This window comes from Hesperophylax consimilis, chromosome 8, assembly GCF_061612785.1.
Source record: "Hesperophylax consimilis isolate HC1 chromosome 8, BYU_Hcon_1.0, whole genome shotgun sequence".
In the NCBI taxonomy this organism is placed as follows: domain Eukaryota; kingdom Metazoa; phylum Arthropoda; class Insecta; order Trichoptera; family Limnephilidae; genus Hesperophylax; species Hesperophylax consimilis.
In genome coordinates this window covers 17,248,269-17,271,374 of record NC_142843.1, presented here as the reverse complement: position 1 = coordinate 17,271,374, position 23,106 = coordinate 17,248,269, and the positions used below count along the sequence as shown (strand labels likewise).

Sequence of the window (23,106 nt, the reverse complement as noted above, 5' to 3'; positions counted from 1 at the left end):
TGTTCATATGTATATATATAGGGTGTACGGGGTTAGAGTGCGCTAACTTCGGGGGTGATTCTACATGATAGTACAAGTAAAAAAGATAAATAACTTTTTTCAAATTCAAAGGTTTTAAGGTAGTTTTAAGATTAAGAAAATGAATTGTTTGTTCCAAAATAAATATTCTTCTATGAAAAATATTTTTGGAATTTCTAGAATGTTATTTATTTCTTTTACTTCTACCATCATGTATAATCACCTCCCGAAGTTAGCGCACTTTACCCCCAGACACCCTGTATACATATTTATATTTGGGATCCTTATAAAAGGATTGGTATACAATATTCATAAAGAATTATTGGACAGCAATGCCTTTACAGCCATTCAAGTAGGTAAAAGGCAGAACTACCCTTAACTAACCCTTTCCAGGCCGCGACTTTCGACGCGTGCTAGGCGTATCACCTCACCAACAGGACACATAGTTTAGATAGGAAAAACATGCAAACCAAACACAACACACAGTTCGGACTCGGCCGAATGAGCGTAAAAGGTAAGTAAAATGCCGGCCAACTGGAAGAAAAATGCATACCAAACAGGGTCCGGGCATGGCCTGGTAAGTGTTAAGCATATTTTTTTACAGATGCACACGGTAAGGCCATATTCTACTAAAGGTTAATTGTTCTAACAGCTCTTTTCCTAATTTTAGAGCACAGAGTTTTAAAAATCTGGGTATTGTATCTTTTGGAAGGAATTGTTATAATTTAATCTATTTATCTATTCTAGATACAGACTTTATGATTTAGACAAAAGTAAGGACAGGAATACATCGAAAGGTAAAGGAAAGTCGATTTACCTAAAATCTGCTATTAGAACAATCAGTACTCAGGCAACATAATATTATATGAATGCTTCTAAAGTTTTAACCTCTTTGCCGCTACAGGCACATATATGTGCACAAATAAACCATGCCCTCAGCGCTATGCACACATATATGAGCGTTCATGAAAATAGAAAATGTATGAATGTCATAAAAAGTGCCGCATACAACCGTTATCCTATAAACATCAGGAATGAGATGGAAAGGTTATTGATTGCTGGTAAAATCAATAGTTAATTACATATTCAAAGAATTAAGTCCCTGGTACCTACTGATAAACTGTGATAAAAGATGAAGGGTAGATGGACAGCGTAATGGTATAAAGAAATTTACATTGAAGTCTGGAGATTTCAGGTTCCAGTCTGGTCTTCAGACCAGTTCTTTAGTTAAATAATTCAATGGTTGGTAATTTGACAAATAAATCAAATATTCTACAAACCTCCCTGAGTAGTTTAAGTTGTTGGAAAGGAGAAGTCCATTCAACTTGATCTTTGAGAGCTTTGTTTTCTGATGAAAGAGTTAGAGAAGGAGTAATAAGCAGTGTTGAATACATATCCACATAGCGCTTACATAGTCTCGCGCTACATAGACAGGTTTCCCATGTTGGCTTTGGTTCCATAACTAAAAGAATACAAAAATATATATTTAGATACGAGTATTAGTTAAGGCACTAAGGGCTGAAAAATCGAAAACTGAAATTTTTACAGAAATGTTTTCTATGTGCCAACGCCAATATCGTAAAATAAGGTATAAGTGCTTCAGGCAGTCCAAAAAACATAATTAAATCTGGCATTGTTGTGTTGAAGTGGGTTGATATATTATCTTATGAAATGGTCTAAGTGCACAACAGTAACAATCCAGCAACATTCCATACAAAATGGCTGGCGATGGTCTGTTGACAGTCGTGGGCTCTCTTAGAAATGTCATCAAAAGGGTATAAACCAGTGACCAAGAGTATTCCGCACTAAGTTAATACCTGCCATAATACCTAAGTGATTTCTGCCAAAAAACTGACAAATTCTGAGGTATGTGCTATTTATCATTTTCCTATACATTTAGTTAGTTTTGGTACTGAATAATTATTAGTTTTGGTAAGAATATTATTATTATTCATTATACGAAATAAATCTTTTTTTCCACATCCAATATTTTTTTTTAAATAGGTAATTCTTTTATTTTCACGGTTTTTCTTATTTAAAAAATTATTACCTACTGATTATAGATGGAAATGATAATTATTATTAATTATGAAGGTATAAACAAGTTGTCATCATGTTTCTATACACTTAACTCTGAAAACTATGCATTCACATTGCTTAAATTTTAATATTATTTGTTTGATCATAACTTTTTGAAATTTATTTAAAGCACCTCAAATTTCCAATACCTTTTGGAAATTAGTTAAAAAGTATTTATTTTGATGCTAATCCATAATATTTTATTGTTTTAGGTGAAGTGAAAATGTAATTATTTGTGGAAAACTTTTTCCTTGGAGCATAAAACTACTTATGTTCTCTAAAAAGAGAAACACACCAGGGGACTTATTTAATGGGTCCTATGTACATTGCCGAAATAAAACAACGAAACCATGGAAAATATGAAGACCCAGCAAAAAGTATGTAAACCATTGCATTATTTAAAAAAATATCTCAGAATTATATTTTATTAAATTAAACAAGAAATAAATGTCTTTTGTTTTATTTATATGAACATCGCTATTCCACATGTGATCGATGTGTACTTAGATCTGCCAGATCGCCTGAGTTGGTACTAAAGCCTATTTTAAAATTCTTGCTGTAGAACTTACACCGTAACCACCGTGGTCTGTTTTAAACTTTAATTTTGTAGAAATGCTAAATCAATTAATGTATTAAAAAAAAAAAAAATTAAATTATGGAAGCTGTTTTTCAAGGATCTACCACATTTGATTTTATTTGTCACATATCTTGTTATGATGAATAGTTCTAGTTTATGACACTTAGCGCCTTAATTAATACACATATTCATTTATATGTGCGTCATAATATTTTTTGTAAGTGATGTTCATGGTTAAATTTGTCATATTTTTAAGAAATTTCTTACAATTACTATCAGGAAAGTGGCATTTGACTGCGTATATCCACCAGGCTCTGGGACTTTGCGGTACTGTCGTGCTTGGTCTCCATTGTCGAAACACACGCAGTTTTCCAATCAGTGTTAAACCTCGGGAACAGCCGATCATTTCATTATATTGACACTGAAACATTCACACATCATTTTTTCAACGGAAACAAATATTTTGGGGTGACATTATATATTAAACTGACAGTCAACCAGGTTTCGCTTATCTCAAGCTTCATCAGGGCTATTATATTGACTAATTATAATTACATACAGGCACATAAGTGCCGCAACAGTAGAAAATACAATGAGAGAAAGAAAAGAAATAGAGAAGAAAACATCTTATTGGTGACAGAAAAAGATATCATAGTCCCATATTTAATTTATTCTGTTAACCTCTGCTGCAACTGTTTTCCCCTCCCCTTACCTACCCCTCGTATAATATTTTATCTCCCTCTCGAGGCGGTTCCTCGGTACGTGCATTGTCCAATGCACTGCTTGTCTTCAGTCTTCACATAACTACTTACAACGACATCAGTGCCCCAGTCGTCGATGTACAAAAGTACGCTCCAGTCGCAATTCCCGCCAGGTCATTATTTGAGCTATCTTCTGGTGCAAGGCTCCCTCGCTATAGCAAGTGGGCCGTGCATATCCCGATATGCACAGAACCATCTTTTACTGAAACATTATCGAAACGCCATTATCATTGCATTATCGAAGCGCCTTGACGGCGAGTGAATTTTGCATCACTTTGATCATGCGTAATCCAATGCGTCTGGAATGTATTCGCTTAGAAATACTAATGTACAATGTTAGCGCTGCGACATTCACACACTCGCGGTGAATTCAAACGGTTTCGCTATATTTTCAACGATGAATTGCGTTTCTACTCTCTAGTTGATTTTGGAAACGCTGACGTAACAGTATTATTTAATCAATTATTTTACAAATATAACTTATAGTAAATAGAATGAATTGCAGTAGGTACCCCCATTCGTTAATTTACTCCACCTAAATTACTCACACATTCGGTACATTTTAAAAGTGAAATGTACTACTGGCAATTTCAGTCACTGGCTGCCTCTTCTAGCTGTACCCCGCCACGCGTTGCTGTAGCTCAGAAGAATAGCTCGTATTGCTTTAACGTCCAACAAATGGCGCTGTTTTTAAAAAAAAAGCATGTTTGTCCAATAGATTATGCTGTTTTTCAAAAAAAGCACGTTTTTACCTGTCACAGGTGACATCTATATAATAAAGGTATATAAAAACACGCGTATTCGAATGCAAAAATTTCCAAAGCAATCGGTGAAGAATTTTCGGAGATTTTGAACAAACAAACATTTTTATTTATATGGATATATGTGTCTGTATGTAATTATAATTAGTTAATATAACAGCCCTGATGAAGCTTGAGATAAAATAATCCTGATTGGCTGTCAGTTATTAATTCAATTAAAAAATTGGTGTATTACAAAGTATGTTTTTTCATTAATTATTAACACATTATTTTTTGATTACATGTATCAATAATATCAAATAAACACTGAAGTGTTACATGAAAATGTAATACATACATTATAATATTGTACCACGTTTATGGTCACATAAAATGAAGAGACTTACATTTGTCAGTATCAAAGGAACTTGATCTAAGGAGAGTTGGCAGTCCAATCGAGGCCTTGTGTGTGATCGCAGAGGTTGTTCAGAGCGTTCCCTTCGCAGGTGAGCCACCGCAGATACAGGACTTATAACAAACCGGTGTTCTGAATTCTGCATTTCACACATACGAATCTAAACGGAAAAGATATTCAACACATTAAATTCATTACAATAAACGAGGCAAAATTAACTAGTCCCGGCGAGAGCTCATACGTACATCATCGACAACAAAAACCAAAGACAGAAGATACTGGAACGATGATGTCACATACAACAAGGAAGGGACTAGTTTAACAACACACCTTCGCACTGCTAAACAACTTAATCACTGCTTCAAATGCATATTCAATTCGGTTCCATGATAACTCAACACAATGACAATTCATCACTTTCCATGACTTTATATAACTTTTTAACCCCTTCAGTAATCATTTAAAAATTAAAAATTGAAAAAAAAAACACCTTTTTTTTATCAGTGAATTTTATTTACTCAAAATATATATCCTCATATAAAAGCCATTTCGGGCCCAAAATGGGACTGAATATTCATGTTGTGGTGCATAGTGTGAAAAAATAATCAAAAATTTTCTTTAGTATGAATTCCGAATTCTGGCCGCCCGAGTATACTCGGGCGTGGTCCTTAAGAGGTTAAAGATGTGATGAATTATCATTTTGATGATTTATCCGGTCACCATTCAATTCAAATGTAACATTGTTATCAAATAGCAGATCAGCCATTTTGTTTTTTTTTCATTTCAAAGGTTCCCATTAAATGCCGATTCTAGGTTCGCTTCAGCTTTTGAACAAATTGTGATCAGCAGAAAAGCATTACTGTCGTGTTGTTAGATTTGCCAGTTGATCACAATTTTTTAGATAGCTGAAAAATAGTTAAGTTAAGTTTAAATAGTTAATAGAAAAATAGCCAGTTGGTCACAATTTTTTAGATAGCTGAAAAATAATTAGAATCGCCGTTTAATGTGGCACTTACAAATGTAAAGAAAAAAAATGGCACTGTTTGGCCATTTGATGACAATGTTACATTTGAATTTCTGGGAAACACCCCAAGCTATCCGTCAGTGGTGATATTGAAGTTTAGTGAAATGTGAATATTTCGCTTTAGCTTTATCCCATCTGGGCCTATCTTCTTTGCAGCTCTATCAAGTGAAATGAACGATTCAAGGTTAATTTATTGTTATTAAGTAGATTTTGTACTTACAGCAAGTTCCCCGAGAGTCAGATTAGCCAGCATATCATTGGGTATCGTCATCCTGTCCCAATAAAAGGCTATCTTCTGTAACTCCAGCAATTTGAAGGAGCAGCCACCCGACTGGCTGGAGGAGAGGGTGGTGAAGCTCCGGAGCCAGTTGGAGTCACACGACTCGGCAGAAAATGACTCCATGATGAGGCCACACGCAAAGGCACTAGACTCACCGCAAGTAATCGAATCCTCATATCGCAAGTGGACATCTTTAATTTTTAACTAGAAAGAAAAAATGAATTTAAAGATTTATCTTTAACTAACAATCCCGCCATTTTTGCTCAGCGTTGCGGGTGGCAATGTTTATAGCCATAGCAACTAGAATGTTGGGGAAAGTTCTTAAGTGCAACTTGAATCATATTGGCACCTTATATAAGCAACAGCGGGAAGGTGCTCAGTCAGTCTACTACGAGCTACGTTTTAACGCGCTAATCAAAATAACTTACATACCTCCTTTCGCGCCGCGATTACTTAAATAAAATCCTTACTGTAATAAATCTATTATAAAATATTACATGATTTACTTTCAACACCGAACACATCTTCAACCTTCACAATACTATATTTAACTATCTTTAATTGCTCAAGTGCCGCCATATCCAGACGGCACAATAAAAAAATAGTGCTAGATTTTATACTATTTTTATCAACATATAAACACATTATCCTGTAAAACGGCACAATTTACAAAAATTTAATTAAGCAAAAAAACATATAAGTTATTATGAAAATAGAATCGGCTGGCGGACGGCGACATTTTTGTCACAGCACTCCAAGAGTTAAGTTGTTTTGTGCTCAAAATGAAATAACAATAAGAACCCTTTTAATATGGCTTTTATTCTCAGCTCTTAAAAAATGAAGTAACATTTTGTGTAAAGTAGTGGAATTGTGATTAATTTTTTTTATCATTACAGAATGAATAATTGATATTTATAGCAATATTTCGAAGGCCGATCAAAAATTTATGGAGTATTTGTTTTTATATACGTCTAACTATATTTTTATTTTATAATTTTTTTCACTTAGAATTAAAACACAGTACATAATTTTATAATCAGGAGTTATACAGCTATGCAGTTGTAAAAAAAAAAAGTTTTTTCACAGAGGAGGGTTTTTCTTTATATATATAATTCATGGATATTGTATTTATTGAAAGTAGAGAAAAGTCAAGCAACGTCGGGTACACGTCAGCTAGTTGATAATATAAATATGAAAAAATATTATATTTAATACATAATGATTTATTTGTTTTGCATGTGGGTTTTAATTATTATTGTAAATACACATTTGGCCCATTCTTTTCATTAATTATTTAGCTGACGTGTATTATGTTTTTTAAAGCATGTGTAGCAATTTAATAAAATATGTAAGAGGGATTCGACTCCTTGGGTAAATTGCCATGTTCACAAAGCGGACGACAACAGTTAATTAAAAAATAAATTAAAGATTTTTGCTACCCGTCTTAGAATGTGGGTGATGCAAATCCTACATGAAAAAACTAAGATAATTAATTGATGCCCGGGTTGCTACCAATGAAATGATTAGATTATGTTTTAACATACTCATAGTTTAATTATGTTATCTGAATACGTTTACACTTGAAAAATGTTTATCTAACCACGTCTGATATTATTATTATCTCAACACCAAAATCAATTAAATCAATCAAATAAGTCGTTTTTGTGATAGTACGAGAGCCCACGACCAAAACCATGTCTTGTAGTTTTACGACCAAAATCGTTAGATTAGATAATCCTGAACCCGACTAGGTGGGTAGTAACGGACCGAAATATATTAGCTTAAAATTGGCAGAGGTATTATCATATTCCATCTGATTTTGTCATTTTATTACAAAAATGTTTGTTTTTATACATTTTGCGTACAGCATATGTCCTGAGCGCATTTTCAAAAATGTCAACAAATTTAACCGGACTGTATTATAGCCACCCAGTCCAACTTTTTTAAAACCTTTTTTATGGCTGCCGGGATAACCAAAATACTATTTTTAATGTCGCCTATAATTCCAAAAGCGAAAAGAACGTTCTGGAGTTGCCCGGCGAAGGCTCCTATGTTATGAACGGTTATTTGCATGTTACGCTCCTATCCCTAGCTTCACTACAGCACATGCAACAGCAGGCTGTTCTTATTGGACAAAAATCACAGTATGTAACTTGATTTGTCAAGATGAAAACTGAAATATTGTTACCAAAGAATCGAAAAAAAATTGTTGTTTTTTACATTAGGCCCACTGTTAAAAATGTCTTACAAAATAAGACAAATGGATGCACATTTCAAAGATAGAATAAAAATAATTGTTTGGTAAAATATATTATAGGTGATTTTTCACAAAAATGGCGCTATTAGTATGTACTGTGTCGCTAGTCTGGATTTGAACAGATTTGTTTTGAAACTTAACAGTTCCTATTGGCAGTTAAAATTATACTGTTCAATAATTGCCAATTTGACTTACTTGAAGATTTTCAACTATATTTGTAACTAAGCTCGTGCCATAGTTCATCCATGAAGAAAAACTTGATGCGTAATATCCAGCGTCTGGTTGAGATTCATTTTCTGCTCTCCATTGAGCTTCTAAAGCATCCAGCAAGCTCAACTTGTAGTCCTGAGCCATAAATTCTTCTGCCTCGTTGTCCCACTGGAATTTAACATTTAAAAAAAACTTACTCCACAACCACAAATACTGCTTAACATGCTTTAAAATGCAGTTTAATTATGTTTCCTGGTGCAGTCTGCAGTTTGAAATAAAATAAATTTACACACAATGTAAATCACTCTGTCAATTAAAATTCATTTAACCTTAGGAGCCGGACCCCTAAAATTGCAATTGAAGAATTGTGCCCACACAGGTCACGAAGCACTGCAATTGTAATTGAAGAATTGTGCCCACACAGGTCACGAAGCACTGCAATTGTAATTGAAGAATTGTGCCCACACAGGTCACGAAGCACTGCAATTGTAATTGAAGAATTGTGCCCACACAGGTCACGAAGCACTGCAATTGCAATTGAAGAATTGTGCCCACACAGGTCACAAAGCACTGCAACTGCAATTGAAGAATTGTGCCCACACAGGTCACGAAGCACTGCAATTGCAATTGAAGAATTGTACCCACACAGGCCACGAAGCACTGCATTTGCAATTGAAGAATTGTGCCCACACAGGTCACAAAGCACTGCAATTGCAATTGAAGAATTGTGCCCACACAGGTCACAAAGCACTGAAATTGCAATTGAAGAATTGTGCCCACACAGGTCACGAAGCACTGCAATTGTAATTGAAGAATTGTGCCCACACAGGTCACGAAGCACTGCAATTGCAATTGAAGAATTGTGCCCACACAGGTCACGAAGCACTGCAATTGTAATTGAAGAATTGTGCCCACACAGGTCACGAAGCACTGCAATTGCAATTGAAGAATTGTGCCCACACAGGTCACGAAGCACTGCAATTGCAGTGTCGACCTTATACATTCATATCTTTGGATATTACTTCTACTGGGTTTCTTAAACACAAAACTCAAAATGTCACTTTATCAAGCATGATATTGTCTTCATGTTGGCTTTAACCAAGATATATTTTTATTTATTAATAATTCTTACCGGCTCCTATGAGTTAATGTTAGAGAATATAATACATATACAATATTTTTAGAGTGATGTGACTAAAGAAAAGTGACTTATTATAATATTTGACATTACCTCCGATAAGTTGACCGGTGTGGCCACTAGATAGAGTTGCTCTATAACAATGACCCATGGCGCCGACCTTATTTGTCGAACAGGTATTTGTAGTTTGACTTTACCAATAAATCCCGCCTGCACCTCTATGGGAACTCCAAAATGGCGCAATGCATCTTTTTTTAGTGGTAAATTTTCAAGTTCCACTTCACCTGTAAGTAATAATTTGTATTTAATTCAGATTTTTGTAAAGAATTTAGGCGCCAATGAGATGCACATTTTTTTTTCGTAGGCTGCATATAACATGTACAAGTGGATTTTTTAAAGTTCCTGTGATGCAATTCGGTTCTTCGTGTTATGTTTTAAAAATGTAGGACATGAGGCGTGGATAAACAAAAAATTCTATAAAAAAATTCTGACAAAATTTTATCAGTCAGGTTTTTCAAAAATTACCTCAAACATTTTGATTTGAATTTTGTTGATCTTAAATAAGATAGATAATGGCTCTCAATGACAAACACATATTTTATCACTGAAAAATAAGTTTATCATTAGTATTTTTTTCTTACCTGATAGAAGCGCTATGCTTAATTGATCTGTATTTAAATTCTCAACATATTTTCCTAAATAGTTGTTTAAAACCCAAGCTACAAGGCCCTCCAACATTTTTATGGTTTATCCTTAAAAAAACATAATTTTATTATTTTTACTACACAAAACTTTACAAGAGAAAACTAACTAAATTACCATCATACCGTTTCCCGTGGGAGTAGGCAGAGGACGGACCGCCAAACAACTCGATCTTGGCACACACTTCTTGCCTCATTCACATTCATACATCATCTCGTACATACTCTTCTATTGTTCTGACTCTTGACATGGCCTGACTCAAGAATCTGATTCACTTGATCGTGCCAAATCTTCCTCGGGCATCCCGACTTCTGCTAGAGCGATCCTCATAACATTTTTTCTTTTATGCATTCATAATAAAAACTGTTTATTTATTGGAAAGTTCTGCTGTGTAATTATTATTACGTGTGACAGCTATTCCGCCTTATGAAGGCATTATCAAACTTTGACAATGCCAGCGTAATGATAAGTAGATAATGTCTTCAGAAGGCGAAATAGCTGTCGCGCGTAATAATAACTACACTGCAGAACTTGTTGATAAATTAACTGCTCTTTTATATATATTTAATAATTATATTATTCAATACATAAAAGAAAAACTTAATATAAAAATGGAGTTCTACTAATTAAACTTGATAACAATAAACTCAAAGCTTTCTTCTTAACGTTGTTACAATCATCCCTAAAATAAGTTTGAAACATGCGCTAGTTAGTTAGTTCAGTGAAGAGACAAAACATCTACCCTACGGGCAGGCCTGGAAAGTAGTCGACACTACAACTAAATGTACGTAATTTGAAACCTATAAAAGTTTAATAAATTGTTACTTGTGTCTAAATAATATCAGAGACACCTTCTATTGGTAATATCATTCAAGCAGCAATGATAATGGCATTATTACAAAATCACTTCAATCACCAAGCTACGTTGAAATTTACAAAAATACTCGACAATTAAAAGTATTATCAGATAACATGATTGACTGGGAGATAATATCACTATCGCATGTCTCTCACAGAACCATACTGGTACGTCGAAATTCACTATTCAGAGACGTTTCAGACTATAAAACATACATAAAATAAGATTTAGAGCTTACAAACATTTAAAATAACTAACCAATTTTTAATATTAAAATGCATGGTGTATTTTATTTGTTATTGTTGACAACATAATAATTTCCCCCAGACTTCTACAGCATAATATAAGCTTTTTTACAACATAGTAAAGAATGGTTTTGAAATAGTGGCAAATTGTGTATTGCTGGCGTAAGTCTCAAAAACATTATTGCTACGCAGTTATAAATAATCTTCCTATATAATTTATAAAAATAACAAATAAAAAACCTTCAAATAGATAACATGTAATTATTTATAGTAAAATATTTGGCTAGATTCGGAAAGCTACGACTGAGCGTAGCAATTGAGTGCGTATTCTCAAATAAAATAAGATAATTTAGTAAAGTAAAACAAAAATATAATAAGAACATCGTCGTTATGTATTTTTATAAAACATACGAGTTAATATTAGTTTTTATATTTAACTATTCGATGCACGAATTAGATTACATAAAACTAAAAACATGGTACCTATAAGGTTTAGATTTATAACTATTTATTAAAATACGAGTAACATATATAATGAATAGATACCTATCATTTCAAACTGAAAATATTTAATGAAATGTCAATATTTAATTGCTTAAAATACTTATATTTACATGCATTTGACATTTGGACTTAGGTCTTAGGTGGGTGAAAGTTTTATTTAAATTTTATTTTGTCTATGGTTGTATCTGTCATCATTCGACGAAGAGTGTGAGGAAAAATGTTTTTTTTTTTTAATATTAATATTCCCAGACACGATGGCATGCATGGTGGCATGTAAAATTTAGCCAGTCGTTCGACTGCACTGTGATCCCTCAGTAGGTCATAGCCCCAAAATTTTGATTTCCTAATCATACAGTGAACCAGTGAACACTGCACTTAAGTAGGCGCCCAAAGATTTATTTAGTATTTAGACCGTGCACTGGCTCGGCAATGCCGCGTTTCGACGTTTCAGTTAGCCTGTTGTCCCACGAGTCGTTAAACAATTCACAAAAACCGGGTGCTATAAGACCATTCCTATAACTTCCTCTCTATCCTTTCCAAAAAGGCCTTTTACAAAGCAACCCAAAGATGACATATACCCCAAATAAATTATTTTCCTCAGGCCCTCCTATGTGGGGTTATAGTAAAAATAAAAATGTATTTTAGACAAATTTTACCAGTGTCCGGTTATGGGTGTAACGGGATGTTAATATTATGATTGACGGAGCTTGAAATGGATTTGGCCGTGTTTGGTGATCAGACTTGAATAGCCTGGTACTTCCCGACCTTCCTCTTCTTCTTCCCCTTTCCACTACCTTCAGCCTCAAAACATACCCCAATTTGGGGATGCCGTAGTCTCACTGGCTCTAGACAGTTGGGAGCAGTTGGGACTCTCACATAAAAAGGATCTCAAATAGCCAACGCAGAATAGTGTATTTTCATTGTTTTTTTATTCGCGAAAAAGGTGAGGTTACGACAATGAAGGTTAGTTTATTTTTATGTGGACGAATACATTTTATATAAAGATTTATAATGTGCCATTTTCGATTTTCCGCCTAAACGACATGACCGTTTTTAACCGTCCAACTTTGGCGACGGCACTCACACTTTGGCGAGTTGGTGCCAACGTGGACTTGAGGCTTTATAATTTATCTTTTAATAATTTTGTTGTCTATGTGGAATTCGACGCTTAGATAAAATAATTTGTGATTGTGGATGTGTGGGTTTGAGTTTGCTGTCATTATTTAGTTGTGTTTGTGGCGTTTGTAAGGTGCATCTTCCTCATGTTGTGACTAATGCAAATTTTTCGTTCATTTTATTTCAAAATGCTTTACCTGTATAGCGTGTTTTAAATGTCTTCACGACATCATGTTTAATGCAATAATGTTTTTGGCAAAGACTCCAACGATGTTGTTATCGAGACGCCAAGTCGGAAAATTTTTGACGCTGGCCAAAATATACGAATCACAGCGTTCATTACTGTGCACCGGAAATATAAAAAAGCGGACTACTATATTAAGTGTGAAAAAACCAAACACCGAATCCAAAAATGTGATTAATACGTCTTCGGGGTTGCAAGAACCCTCATCGATATCGGGTTCCTTGACTACTCAGCAGGCACAAGAGTTGGCGCTAAGACTAACGTCCGACGAGAGACAATGTCTGGTTAAAGCTCTCCAGGAATTTGAGAGCAAGTTGATCAAGGATGAATACGAAGGTATAAATAGGATTAAATGTGATTATGTAGAAATATAGATGGGTTGTGACGTGACTGAATTTTAAATTAATTTTACGTTGATGCAGGTCAGTTGGCTGCGCATAGATGGAGGAGCAAGTTCGGCCGTCCAAGCAAGGTTCCCAAACTGGGTGATGTGGACCCCACAGGTTCGTACTGCAAAGTACCTGAAGACTGGCTTCGTGAGAAATATGGTAAGTGAAAATGTTATGATTTATCATACTTTAATGTTTCTTCATTCCATTTGCGAAATTGATGGCATCCAGCCGACAGCTGTTGACAACAGCTGTCCCAGAGTACACTTTTAAATTTTAAACAAACATTGTTTGTTTAGGTTTTCCCTGCACCCTTGGTTTTATACCTGGAAGCAGGTACTATGAAAAGGTTCTTTTGTACCCTCCCTGCACACAAATATAAATGCCCTTTTAGTATATTTTTCAATTACCATTTCCAGCAAAAAATGGCAGTTAGATTTAAAATACAATGTAATGTAATTATTTAAGATATTATTTTGATTCAATTGATACAAAAGTAAACCTTTTCAAATGTTCTCTTCAAATCTGTTTATATAGTTGTTAAATTTTCTCTTCAAACAAGAGTAATATAATATATAATAGGCCTTGGTTCTTTTTAAATACAGAGTTATCCATGATTATCGTCACATTTATTTCAGAGCAGTTTTCAAAGCATATCTTTCATACGGAAAAAATATCTAATTATTTTTTATGAAACTGTAATCTAAATTTATTTATGAATTAATTCTAAAAACTTATGTTATCATTTTAAGTTTTATCATTAGCATTATTGAAATCTTGTAAAATAGGGTTAATCTATATATGCAATCTAAGATAATTGTTAGATTGATGCTTTCTCCTTGTATACATTTCACATTTACATTCATACAACATGCTCTGTGCTCCTGCCAATTCAATCGCTACAGAAATAGCTCTACCGAATATTTCACTCTATAAACAAAGCATGCGCCGTATCCATAACCAGAACTTTGTAAACATTTTAGTATTTTTTTTATCTATTGATACAATAACATATTTTGAAACATTATTTGATAATGTGAGCCCTACTGGGTGCTTTACACGTACCGAGGCCCCCATTCTACAGTTTGATAATATTCAATAAAAAGATAATATGAAATAGTAAATTGAAATAAAATAAAATAAAACTGAGATAAAATAAATAAAACACAATAATAAAGGCAGTAATGAAAAAAAAAATCCTAAAATATTATGAGCTACTATTTTATATATCGTCTGTATAGTAATGGTATTGTATATTATGTATGTATGTTTTATTCTTTTACGTTATAATAATTTTGTACTATTGTCTTTTTTGTTCTAATCCATCTTTTAATTTTGTATCTGAAATGTTTTTAATTTCCATAATTTTTTGTATTGATTGAAAGATTGTTAAATGCTTTTATTGCTTGGTATTTGCGGGGTCTTTGTCCAAAGCTTGTGTTTACTGTAAAAAAAACTTTATTTTTCAAAACAAAAATGCACAATAATTTAAAAAATTATTTTGCATTTTTGGTTTTGGCTAGTTTTTTTTTTTACATAAAAATCACAATATAATTAATTCTTCAGTAGTGATGTCACACACTGGTGTTTGCAATAATGATGTCAAAACCTGTTTTAACAAATGATTTAATTCATTACAAGTTGTATGTAAATGACTAACATGATTTAAACATGAATTTGCTATTATGCTCATTGATGTTGGCAAAACTACACACTTAACCACTCTAGCGATGGCTACCCAAATTTTATGAATTATAAATTTCTCGATTTAAAAAAATTAAATTGTTAACCTTAAATATATGGGATAAATCATGAAATCTAGGTGGATTCATTGGATTTAAACCACAGTAAGCAGTTTATATGTTTCCTTAGTAATTTGGAGGTATGATATTAATTAAATCGAATGGCCGAATCGAAAACCGAACGGGAATCTCCATCGCTCGAGTGGTTCTTATAATGTATGGCTTGCATTATATTACTTGCTTGGTTCCCTCACCTATGTTCTCCTATTCCATTTGCTTTACCGTCATTCATCGATCTTAATACCTATATGCTTTATTTGATGTCATCCCTAAGCTCCAATACCAAAATCGTCTTAACGAAACGTTCTTCATAATATCTAGTTACCTTGCTTGAATCCCATTCATTGCTTTTCTCATATGATCATACTTTAACTGGCTGCAATAATCAACACATGCTGTGTAAAAAATAAAAATTTAAAATAAAACAATCTGAATTACTTCTAACTAAAAGGTATTATCTTTTCACAGCGAGCACTGTACCGACCCCGTCACCAAATGATCTATTTCATTGTAAGTATTTTTATTTAAGGAAATAATGTGAAGTTATCTTTTTTTTAAAGCCATATTGTACTTATGCGGATGTAAGGTGATCTTTTTCTGGTTTTACTAAGAGCTCGAATGCAGACTTCAACCCAACACAATGGACATAAAATAAAAATCACACTAACTTTGTTTTACCACCGTTTATAAATATATTTTATGCTAACTGGGTTTCACTTCAATGCAAGCTTTATCGAAACTTAATATTATTAAGTTGGATAAAATCAGTTAATATTATGATCTGATGTAGCTTGTGTCCAAGTGATCCCCGGTTGGTATCAATAATATTAATAGATGATGGCGTAAAATAAGAGTATTAACCCTTAGGATCTGACCAATTACAATAGCAGTTCAGTGAAATCATGACTTCTTTCAGGTGCACTGCAATGTGTAGTGTGTAGAACTAGGTTTTAGAAGTTTTGAACGCATTTCAATACTGTCCATGAAAATTCCAAAGTAAAATGTTGATATTGTAGATGTCTGTCAATTATTTCATATATAATTTTCAATATTATATTTGGCTTTGAGATATTTACAATATATTACCCCGCTTCTAAGGGAGAGTTTGCTTCTTACAAAAATAAACTTCACATTATGTTCATTCGGAAAATGATTTTCTCAACCAGGGATGAAATGCCCACTCGTTAGGATGACTTGATAAGATATTTTTACTGTGGTAAGCTACTACCAAATGTAAGTCATATTGAAGTAAGTTTGCAGCCAAATTTCAGTTGTTTGGGATTAAAAAGAATGTTGTTTTTATTTTAAATGTATCTCAGTATTTAGATGGTAAAAGAGCAATAGTCATGACCTCGTTGAAATGAAGTATTCTACATATTACTACTAGAGTGCTCTCTCACTAATCCGAAATATCCACCAGTTTGTATTGTGTTTATTAACTGTTAAACAAAAAATCTTCATTACACCAAATCTTCCTTGGAATTTCTCAAAAATAGTTTAATTTATATAAATTTTCTTGTAAAATAACAGTGTCTTTAGTTGTAAAATGTCAGCAAATTGGTGTGTGCCACTGACGCTTTTGCAAGTACCACAAACGCTCGAGTCTAGGCACGCCGCGGACTACTTTTGCAAGTACCACAAACGCTCGAGTCTAGGCACGCCGCGGACTACTTTTGCAAGTACCACAAACGCTCGAGTCTAGGCACGCCGCGGACTACTTTTGCAAGTACCACAAACGCTCGAGTCTAGGCACGCCGCGGACTACTTTTGCAAATACCACAAACGCTCGAGTCTAGGCACGCCGCGGACTACTTTTGCAAGTACCACAAACGCTCGAGTCTAGGCACGCCGCGGACTACTTTTGCAAATACCACAAACGCTCGAGTCTAGGCACGCCGCGGACTACTTTTGCAAGTACCACAAACGCTTGAATACTGAAGTACCACAAATACTGAATTTGACATGAATACAGGCAAACAAATAGAGGTTGATTTTGTGCTTTCAACTATTAAAAATAACAGCATATTAACCTTTTCTCTGCGGGAGACGCACGCCTGCGACGCACTGTACATGCCCTGTACGCGGGTGGCACATCTGTGCGACGCAAAGTTTCTTCGGCGTTATGGGTATGAAACATGCTTGAGCACGGTAAAACTTATACTCTTAAAAAATCTCACATCTTTACACTACTGACATCTTACGATATTTATCCATAATACGTATCCTTATCATCGATACAAAGATTTGAAGGGATCTTCCAACTCAGAGCGAAAAATGAATCAGTTTGAATTCTTCCCGCGTCTTTACACACGTTATTGCGCAGGCGCATTTTATAAGATTCTCAAACAGAGACGCTCGCCGTGTAGATTACATTGTTTTATCGAATTATTGTTTGCTTTTTCGTGGATATGAACTATTTTAATTACAGTGTACATTAAATCTGATTTATCATATTTTAAAATAAGTTCAGTTACATACATTCATTCAAACTATTGAAGAAATATAAAATTTCGTCAGTGTTAGATTATTTTCAAATAAAGATACGTGGTTAAAACTTTTTTATAGTGAAAAATCAAGTGTAAAGTTGTACAAGTTTGACTTTTTATCAATTCTTGAAAGTATTTTTATTGCCAAAATACAAAATGTCGGGTCGTGGTCTTAATGACGAAGAAATATTTGGTGCTACTTTAGAAATAGATTCAGATTTTGAAATTAGTGACAGTGACGTCGATAATAATTGCGAAGCTGCTGAAATACATGAAAGCCATGATTCTGCCGTTATGCGTTGAGAACTGTTTCAAAATCACGATAAAAAAATATATTGAGTGATACATATTTACGGTGACATAATAACAGAAAAATTATTTCATTATTTTTGTAAATTTAAGTGTAGTTATTTTTTATTATATGAACCTTTTTAAGTGTGTCAATATTTCATGTATCCAGTCAAACGCGACATCGCACCCATAAATCAACCACTTACATCGCACCACAGTTGAAGAGCTCTACTCCGGCATGTTTATAATCATGTGTATCGTTAACCTTGAAATAAACATGGCCGCCCGGGCATACCATATCAGTTACATTATGAATATATACTTCGAATTTTTATCAAGCCCCATTGATGTTCGGATTGTTTATTTATACTTGAAAAGATAATTCAAGACATAAGCGACGTATTTTTTAAAACAAATTTTAAAATCCATGCGTGATTATTGTTTAAAGTCATAAATTAGATTGATAATAAATAGCCCCGCGTGTGAACGAAGTGATACAAATTAATGACGCATAGAAAAGGTTAAAGTAGTTGTTGGATAATCAAGTGGCGGATTGATCAGAGAGTACTGATTTTAAAACATGGTGTGTGAGAAGAACCATATCTCAGTCATTAATAATATTACAGAGTATAACATAGTATAATATAAACCGGTCGGTGGCCGAGTTGACATCGCGTTTGGGTCCCACCCAGGCGTAGTGTGTTCAATTCCTCGGCCGGCTAAGTCCTCCATCACAACACAAGCAACATTTTCAGCATTCTGTGGTGGTAGTAGGAGATTTTCAAATATTGCCAGGTTATTCGTAACCTGGGAATGTTTGACTTTCTTTTTAAAAAAAAAAAATAATAATTATGAGCTAGATGACTTTACTTTCACTTATATGTATATATTTTTTAATAATTTTGTTTTAATCTTTCAGTGTCCGTGGCAAACTCCATACCCTTCGTCGGTTTTGGGTTTCTCGACAATTTCATAATGATCTGTGCTGTAAGTATTTATCATTTATACCAAACTTTTAAATCAATTATTTAAAAAAAAAACTATTACTGAATAAGTATTTGTCTAGCAATTTGTAGCACATGTAAAAAATATTGTGTTCTTTGAAAATTTGACAGTATTCAATTGCAATAATTTTTATTTATTTACTAGCTGACGTGTACCTGGCATTGTTGGGGGTTATCCTTCGGAATAGACATATATCATAGCAGACTTTTCTGTAGCATATGCCTATGTTCTTATTCCTGTGCCGGATACGTATGTTCTCCTGTGCACAAGCTAAAACGGCCTCCATCTCAGCTTTGTGCAATGTGCAATGTGTTCCTAGAAGTATACTAAGTACCCACTTGGAGCTCTGTAAACAGACCCCGGCCCCTTTTCCCACCTCCATCTTTGGACCCATCATTGAACCAGATTAGTTCCTGTTTGTGGGTAGGGCCTGGAACCGTGTCCCATTCCTCCCTTGTGGGGTACGTCACTCTAAACTGCTATCTGAAGAAGTAATTAGCTTGTTTGCCGTCCTGCCTCATTCCAGCTGTTGGACGAATCGCCCTCAGTCTTGTTCCGATCTCCGTGTGACTGTTTTTGGACAACTCGCCTCTCCATTGACCTTTTCATTGTAACCTGTAGGCTACCGCCATCGCCGCCCCCACTATTTCTAAGTTTAGTGGAGGTAGATTCACCAGCACTTCCATGGCTATTATTGGAATGGTTCGCATTGCTCCTGTGATTCTTCTGCATGCAAGTGCCTGTATCTGGTGGAGTGTGGCCATCACTGTTTTTAGTGTTCTCCTCCATTAGACCAAAGCTGCATTCATGATTCTTAGTTTTACAATGGCTGTATACAGCTATTGCATCATTTTAGGTTTGAGTCTCCACGTTCTGCCGCAGATTAGCTTAGTTGCCCATATTAGAGCACATACATGCCTTTCGACTTACAGTTTCCACCTGGTTTTTCCAGCTCAGTTTGGCACCTATGAAGACTCCGTGGTACTTAACCGTGTTTGAGGATTCTAACTCCTTTCCATAGAAAGTTGGATTGCTCCATCCTTCCAATTTCCTTTTGCAAGTAAAAATTATCAGTTCTGTCTTGTCTGGGTTGACTGATAGCCCTATGTCTTCACACCGTTCTTCCACTGTTGCCAGTGTTGACTGTATAAGGCCTCTGGTTGTGTCTGCATCCCAACACCTTATTATGGTTGCAATGTCATCCGCATACCCTTGTGTATATAGGCCCTTGTTGTTGAACTTTAGAATGAGGTTATCCACCACTAGGCTCCACAGCAAGGGTGATAACACCCCTCCCTGTGGACACCTTCATGTCATCAATACTCTGATGTTCACCTCACCCCTTGTCACCGTGAGTATCCGGCTTGAGAGCATGTTCTTCAGGGTGGGTCAAATCCCGGCACTGGGAGGAATGGGAAAAGTCACCCTACTAACGGACACTACTATCTCAGGAGGCACATGCAGTTGTTGGGAGTGGAAAACACCAACAGAATCAGGAAATGTGAAGAGGATGAAGAGACTCCAATTCACCTGTGGTGCCAATGTCCTGCCCTGGTGGGAACTAGGCTCAGATACCTGGGGAGACATACAGTAGAACCAGAAGACATAGCCACATACCCGATAACAACCCTGGTTAACTTTATTAAAGGGACCGGATTACTGTTAAAGGAATGAGGTAAAATGGGAGACCACAATGGGCCTATGGCCTAAGTGCTCACGGGAACTACATGTAAACTGTCTCCGCTCTATAAATAATAATATGTCCTAATACAATAATATGTAAATATAATTTCAGGGCGACTACATAGACCATATGCTTGGCACCTACATATACCTGTCAACAATGGCTGCAGCTGCTTTAGGAAATACATTTAGCGATGTAATTGGTATTGGCTCCGCATTCTACGTGGAGAGGTTTGCTGAGCGGATTGGCTTCAAACCACCCAACCTCACCCCCATACAGCTGGATATGCCCATCAGTCGTAGGGCATCCAATATGGTGAGTAACAACATTCACCTATAGCTCTTTAACACACATAGTTTGTTGTCTTTTTTCTAAGTACAAAAAAATCCTACTTGCACCCACAACTCCAATCTCTCAGATAAATAAAAATATTTGTTTTAATGTTTTCAGGGTCGAGTTTTAGGCATAACTGTTGGCTGTCTATTGGGAATGATTCCTCTACTCTTCATGAAGGACACACCGAAGCCAACACCGAAAGGCCTGGGAGCAAAGGATGCATCAAAAGAACCAGGGAAAGATGTGTCAAAGGACCAACCTATAGTTGATATTAAAATTGATCCTATTATTGAATCTAAAGACCAACCGAAAGTGGCTGTAAAATAATTTGTAGCGAATATTATTTTATTTATATTTTTAATTATTCTAACTTTACGTGACGTTCCTAGTACTTAAGATTTACAGACGAAATAACAACAATGCTTTTATAATTATTTGTATAAAATTTACATAAATAATAATATTTATGTAAAATTTTAAAATATCTTCTTCTACCTGCAAATACTTTGTTGCATTTATTGTTACCAATTTATATTTACAAACGCATTATGCGTAAACAAACTAATAAAACTAAACTTATTAAAATACATTATATGAGTTTATTTTGTCCCTTGATTACCATTACTTGTTTAGATAAGAAATATACGACCTTTTTTCTTATCATTAGTCAAACATTTCTTGGAAATTTGCTAATAGATAAAGTTCAAGTTTGAAGATAACTTATCTAAATTCAACCAAGTTAGCCTTTGTCAAAATTAGAATTGGGTATAATGATTTAACAATCTCAATGTACACACAAGTACACTTGTGTGTACATTGAATTTGCGTACTTCAAATTAAATGGTAAATGAGAAGAGTTGATTGATGGTTTCATTCTTATTAGAGTAACATCCGTTAGAGCGTGATGCTTTCAGGGCGTTTTTACTTTAAAAGGTCAAAAGAATACTATTCAACGCACTCTGCACATTGCTGTATATGTCAGAAATCTGGATACATTACACGGCATTACAATACAATACAATTGAGGCATTTTAATTACAATTATTAATAAACTTAGGTAAAAAAAACTATCATCACTGAATAGGAATAAACAAAGATTCACAGCTTGCATTACTGCCAGGTCACTAGCGTCAAAGGCTGATTGGAGCGTTTCAGATTACCTGCTTTTACACAAATAGGGATGACATTTGGACAACACTCAACAGCTCTGGTTGTAGCCGGCTTTTGATGGGTGTTTCCAAGAAATGACCACTGTAGCCACATTGACAAGGATTTCCCGTGACACACTTTACAGGGTGACTGGGAAACTCGTCAAAATGACAATTCAACACACCTATAAAAAGTGTTTTTGTTTCATCACTTTTTATAACTTTATAACACTTTTTATAGGTGTTCAATTGTCATTTTGATGAGTTATCATGGAACCACTTTACTGATCTGCCCTGCTATGAACACTTCAAGGTTGGCCCACAAAGGAGGAAGCTCATTAATGTGTTATGAGTCATGATAATAATATTCTAACATGTTCTTACACAGGTAGTCGTAGGTGGTTCTTGGCATGAAGCCAAATTATGTGGTCTATGAGATCACCTTCTCAAGCTATCAATTGTATAATTATTATGTAAATAATTCAATGTGGTTTATTATAGATATAGTATCTGTGCAGAGATGTGCTTTATTTCAAATAAATCCATTTCAAATGGAAATGCAAAATGGGTACTTTCCATTTTGCATTTTAAATGATTTTCTAAAAACCATTTTGCATTTTAAATGCTTTTCTCAATGCATTTTCCATTTTAAATGCTTTTTTGCAACATTCTTCCTACTATATCCACTCATCTTTTTTTCATAAGCCCCAAATATCAGTCGGTCCTCAACCTCGCTATGAGAGATAATTTACATTTGTCAAGTTGCTCCCTGGTAGGAGCCCTGGCAATTGAGTGA

At 34.7% G+C, this 23,106-nt stretch overlaps 2 protein-coding genes across 2 annotated transcripts in view; one reads left to right on the top strand and one right to left on the bottom strand.

Moving 5' to 3' along the window:
* Positions 1-11,948, bottom strand: part of Vps13D (vacuolar protein sorting 13D) — a 69,348-nt gene extending 57,400 nt beyond the window's left edge. Inside the window, exons 1-8 of the mRNA XM_089634962.1 lie at positions 11,852-11,948; positions 10,141-10,251; positions 9,593-9,783; positions 8,347-8,529; positions 5,835-6,098; positions 4,583-4,750; positions 2,942-3,095; positions 1,299-1,480 (exon numbers count right to left, since the gene is read on the bottom strand). Of these exons, the coding sequence (XP_089491088.1) occupies positions 1,299-1,480; positions 2,942-3,095; positions 4,583-4,750; positions 5,835-6,098; positions 8,347-8,529; positions 9,593-9,783; positions 10,141-10,237 (1,239 nt within the window). The 5' untranslated portion in view covers positions 10,238-10,251; positions 11,852-11,948. The remainder of the gene's footprint in view (positions 1-1,298; positions 1,481-2,941; positions 3,096-4,582; positions 4,751-5,834; positions 6,099-8,346; positions 8,530-9,592; positions 9,784-10,140; positions 10,252-11,851) is intronic.
* Positions 11,949-13,011: 1,063 nt separating this feature from the next.
* On the top strand, positions 13,012-21,731 carry LOC149421653 (uncharacterized). Its single transcript, XM_089634961.1, has 6 exons — positions 13,012-13,505; positions 13,592-13,717; positions 15,829-15,870; positions 19,057-19,124; positions 20,938-21,141; positions 21,277-21,731. The coding sequence occupies exons 1-6, from the start codon at positions 13,157-13,159 to the stop codon at positions 21,487-21,489; spliced, it is 1,002 nt and encodes a 333-aa protein (XP_089491087.1). The 5' UTR covers positions 13,012-13,156; the 3' UTR covers positions 21,490-21,731.
* The last annotated feature ends 1,375 nt before the right edge of the window (positions 21,732-23,106 follow it).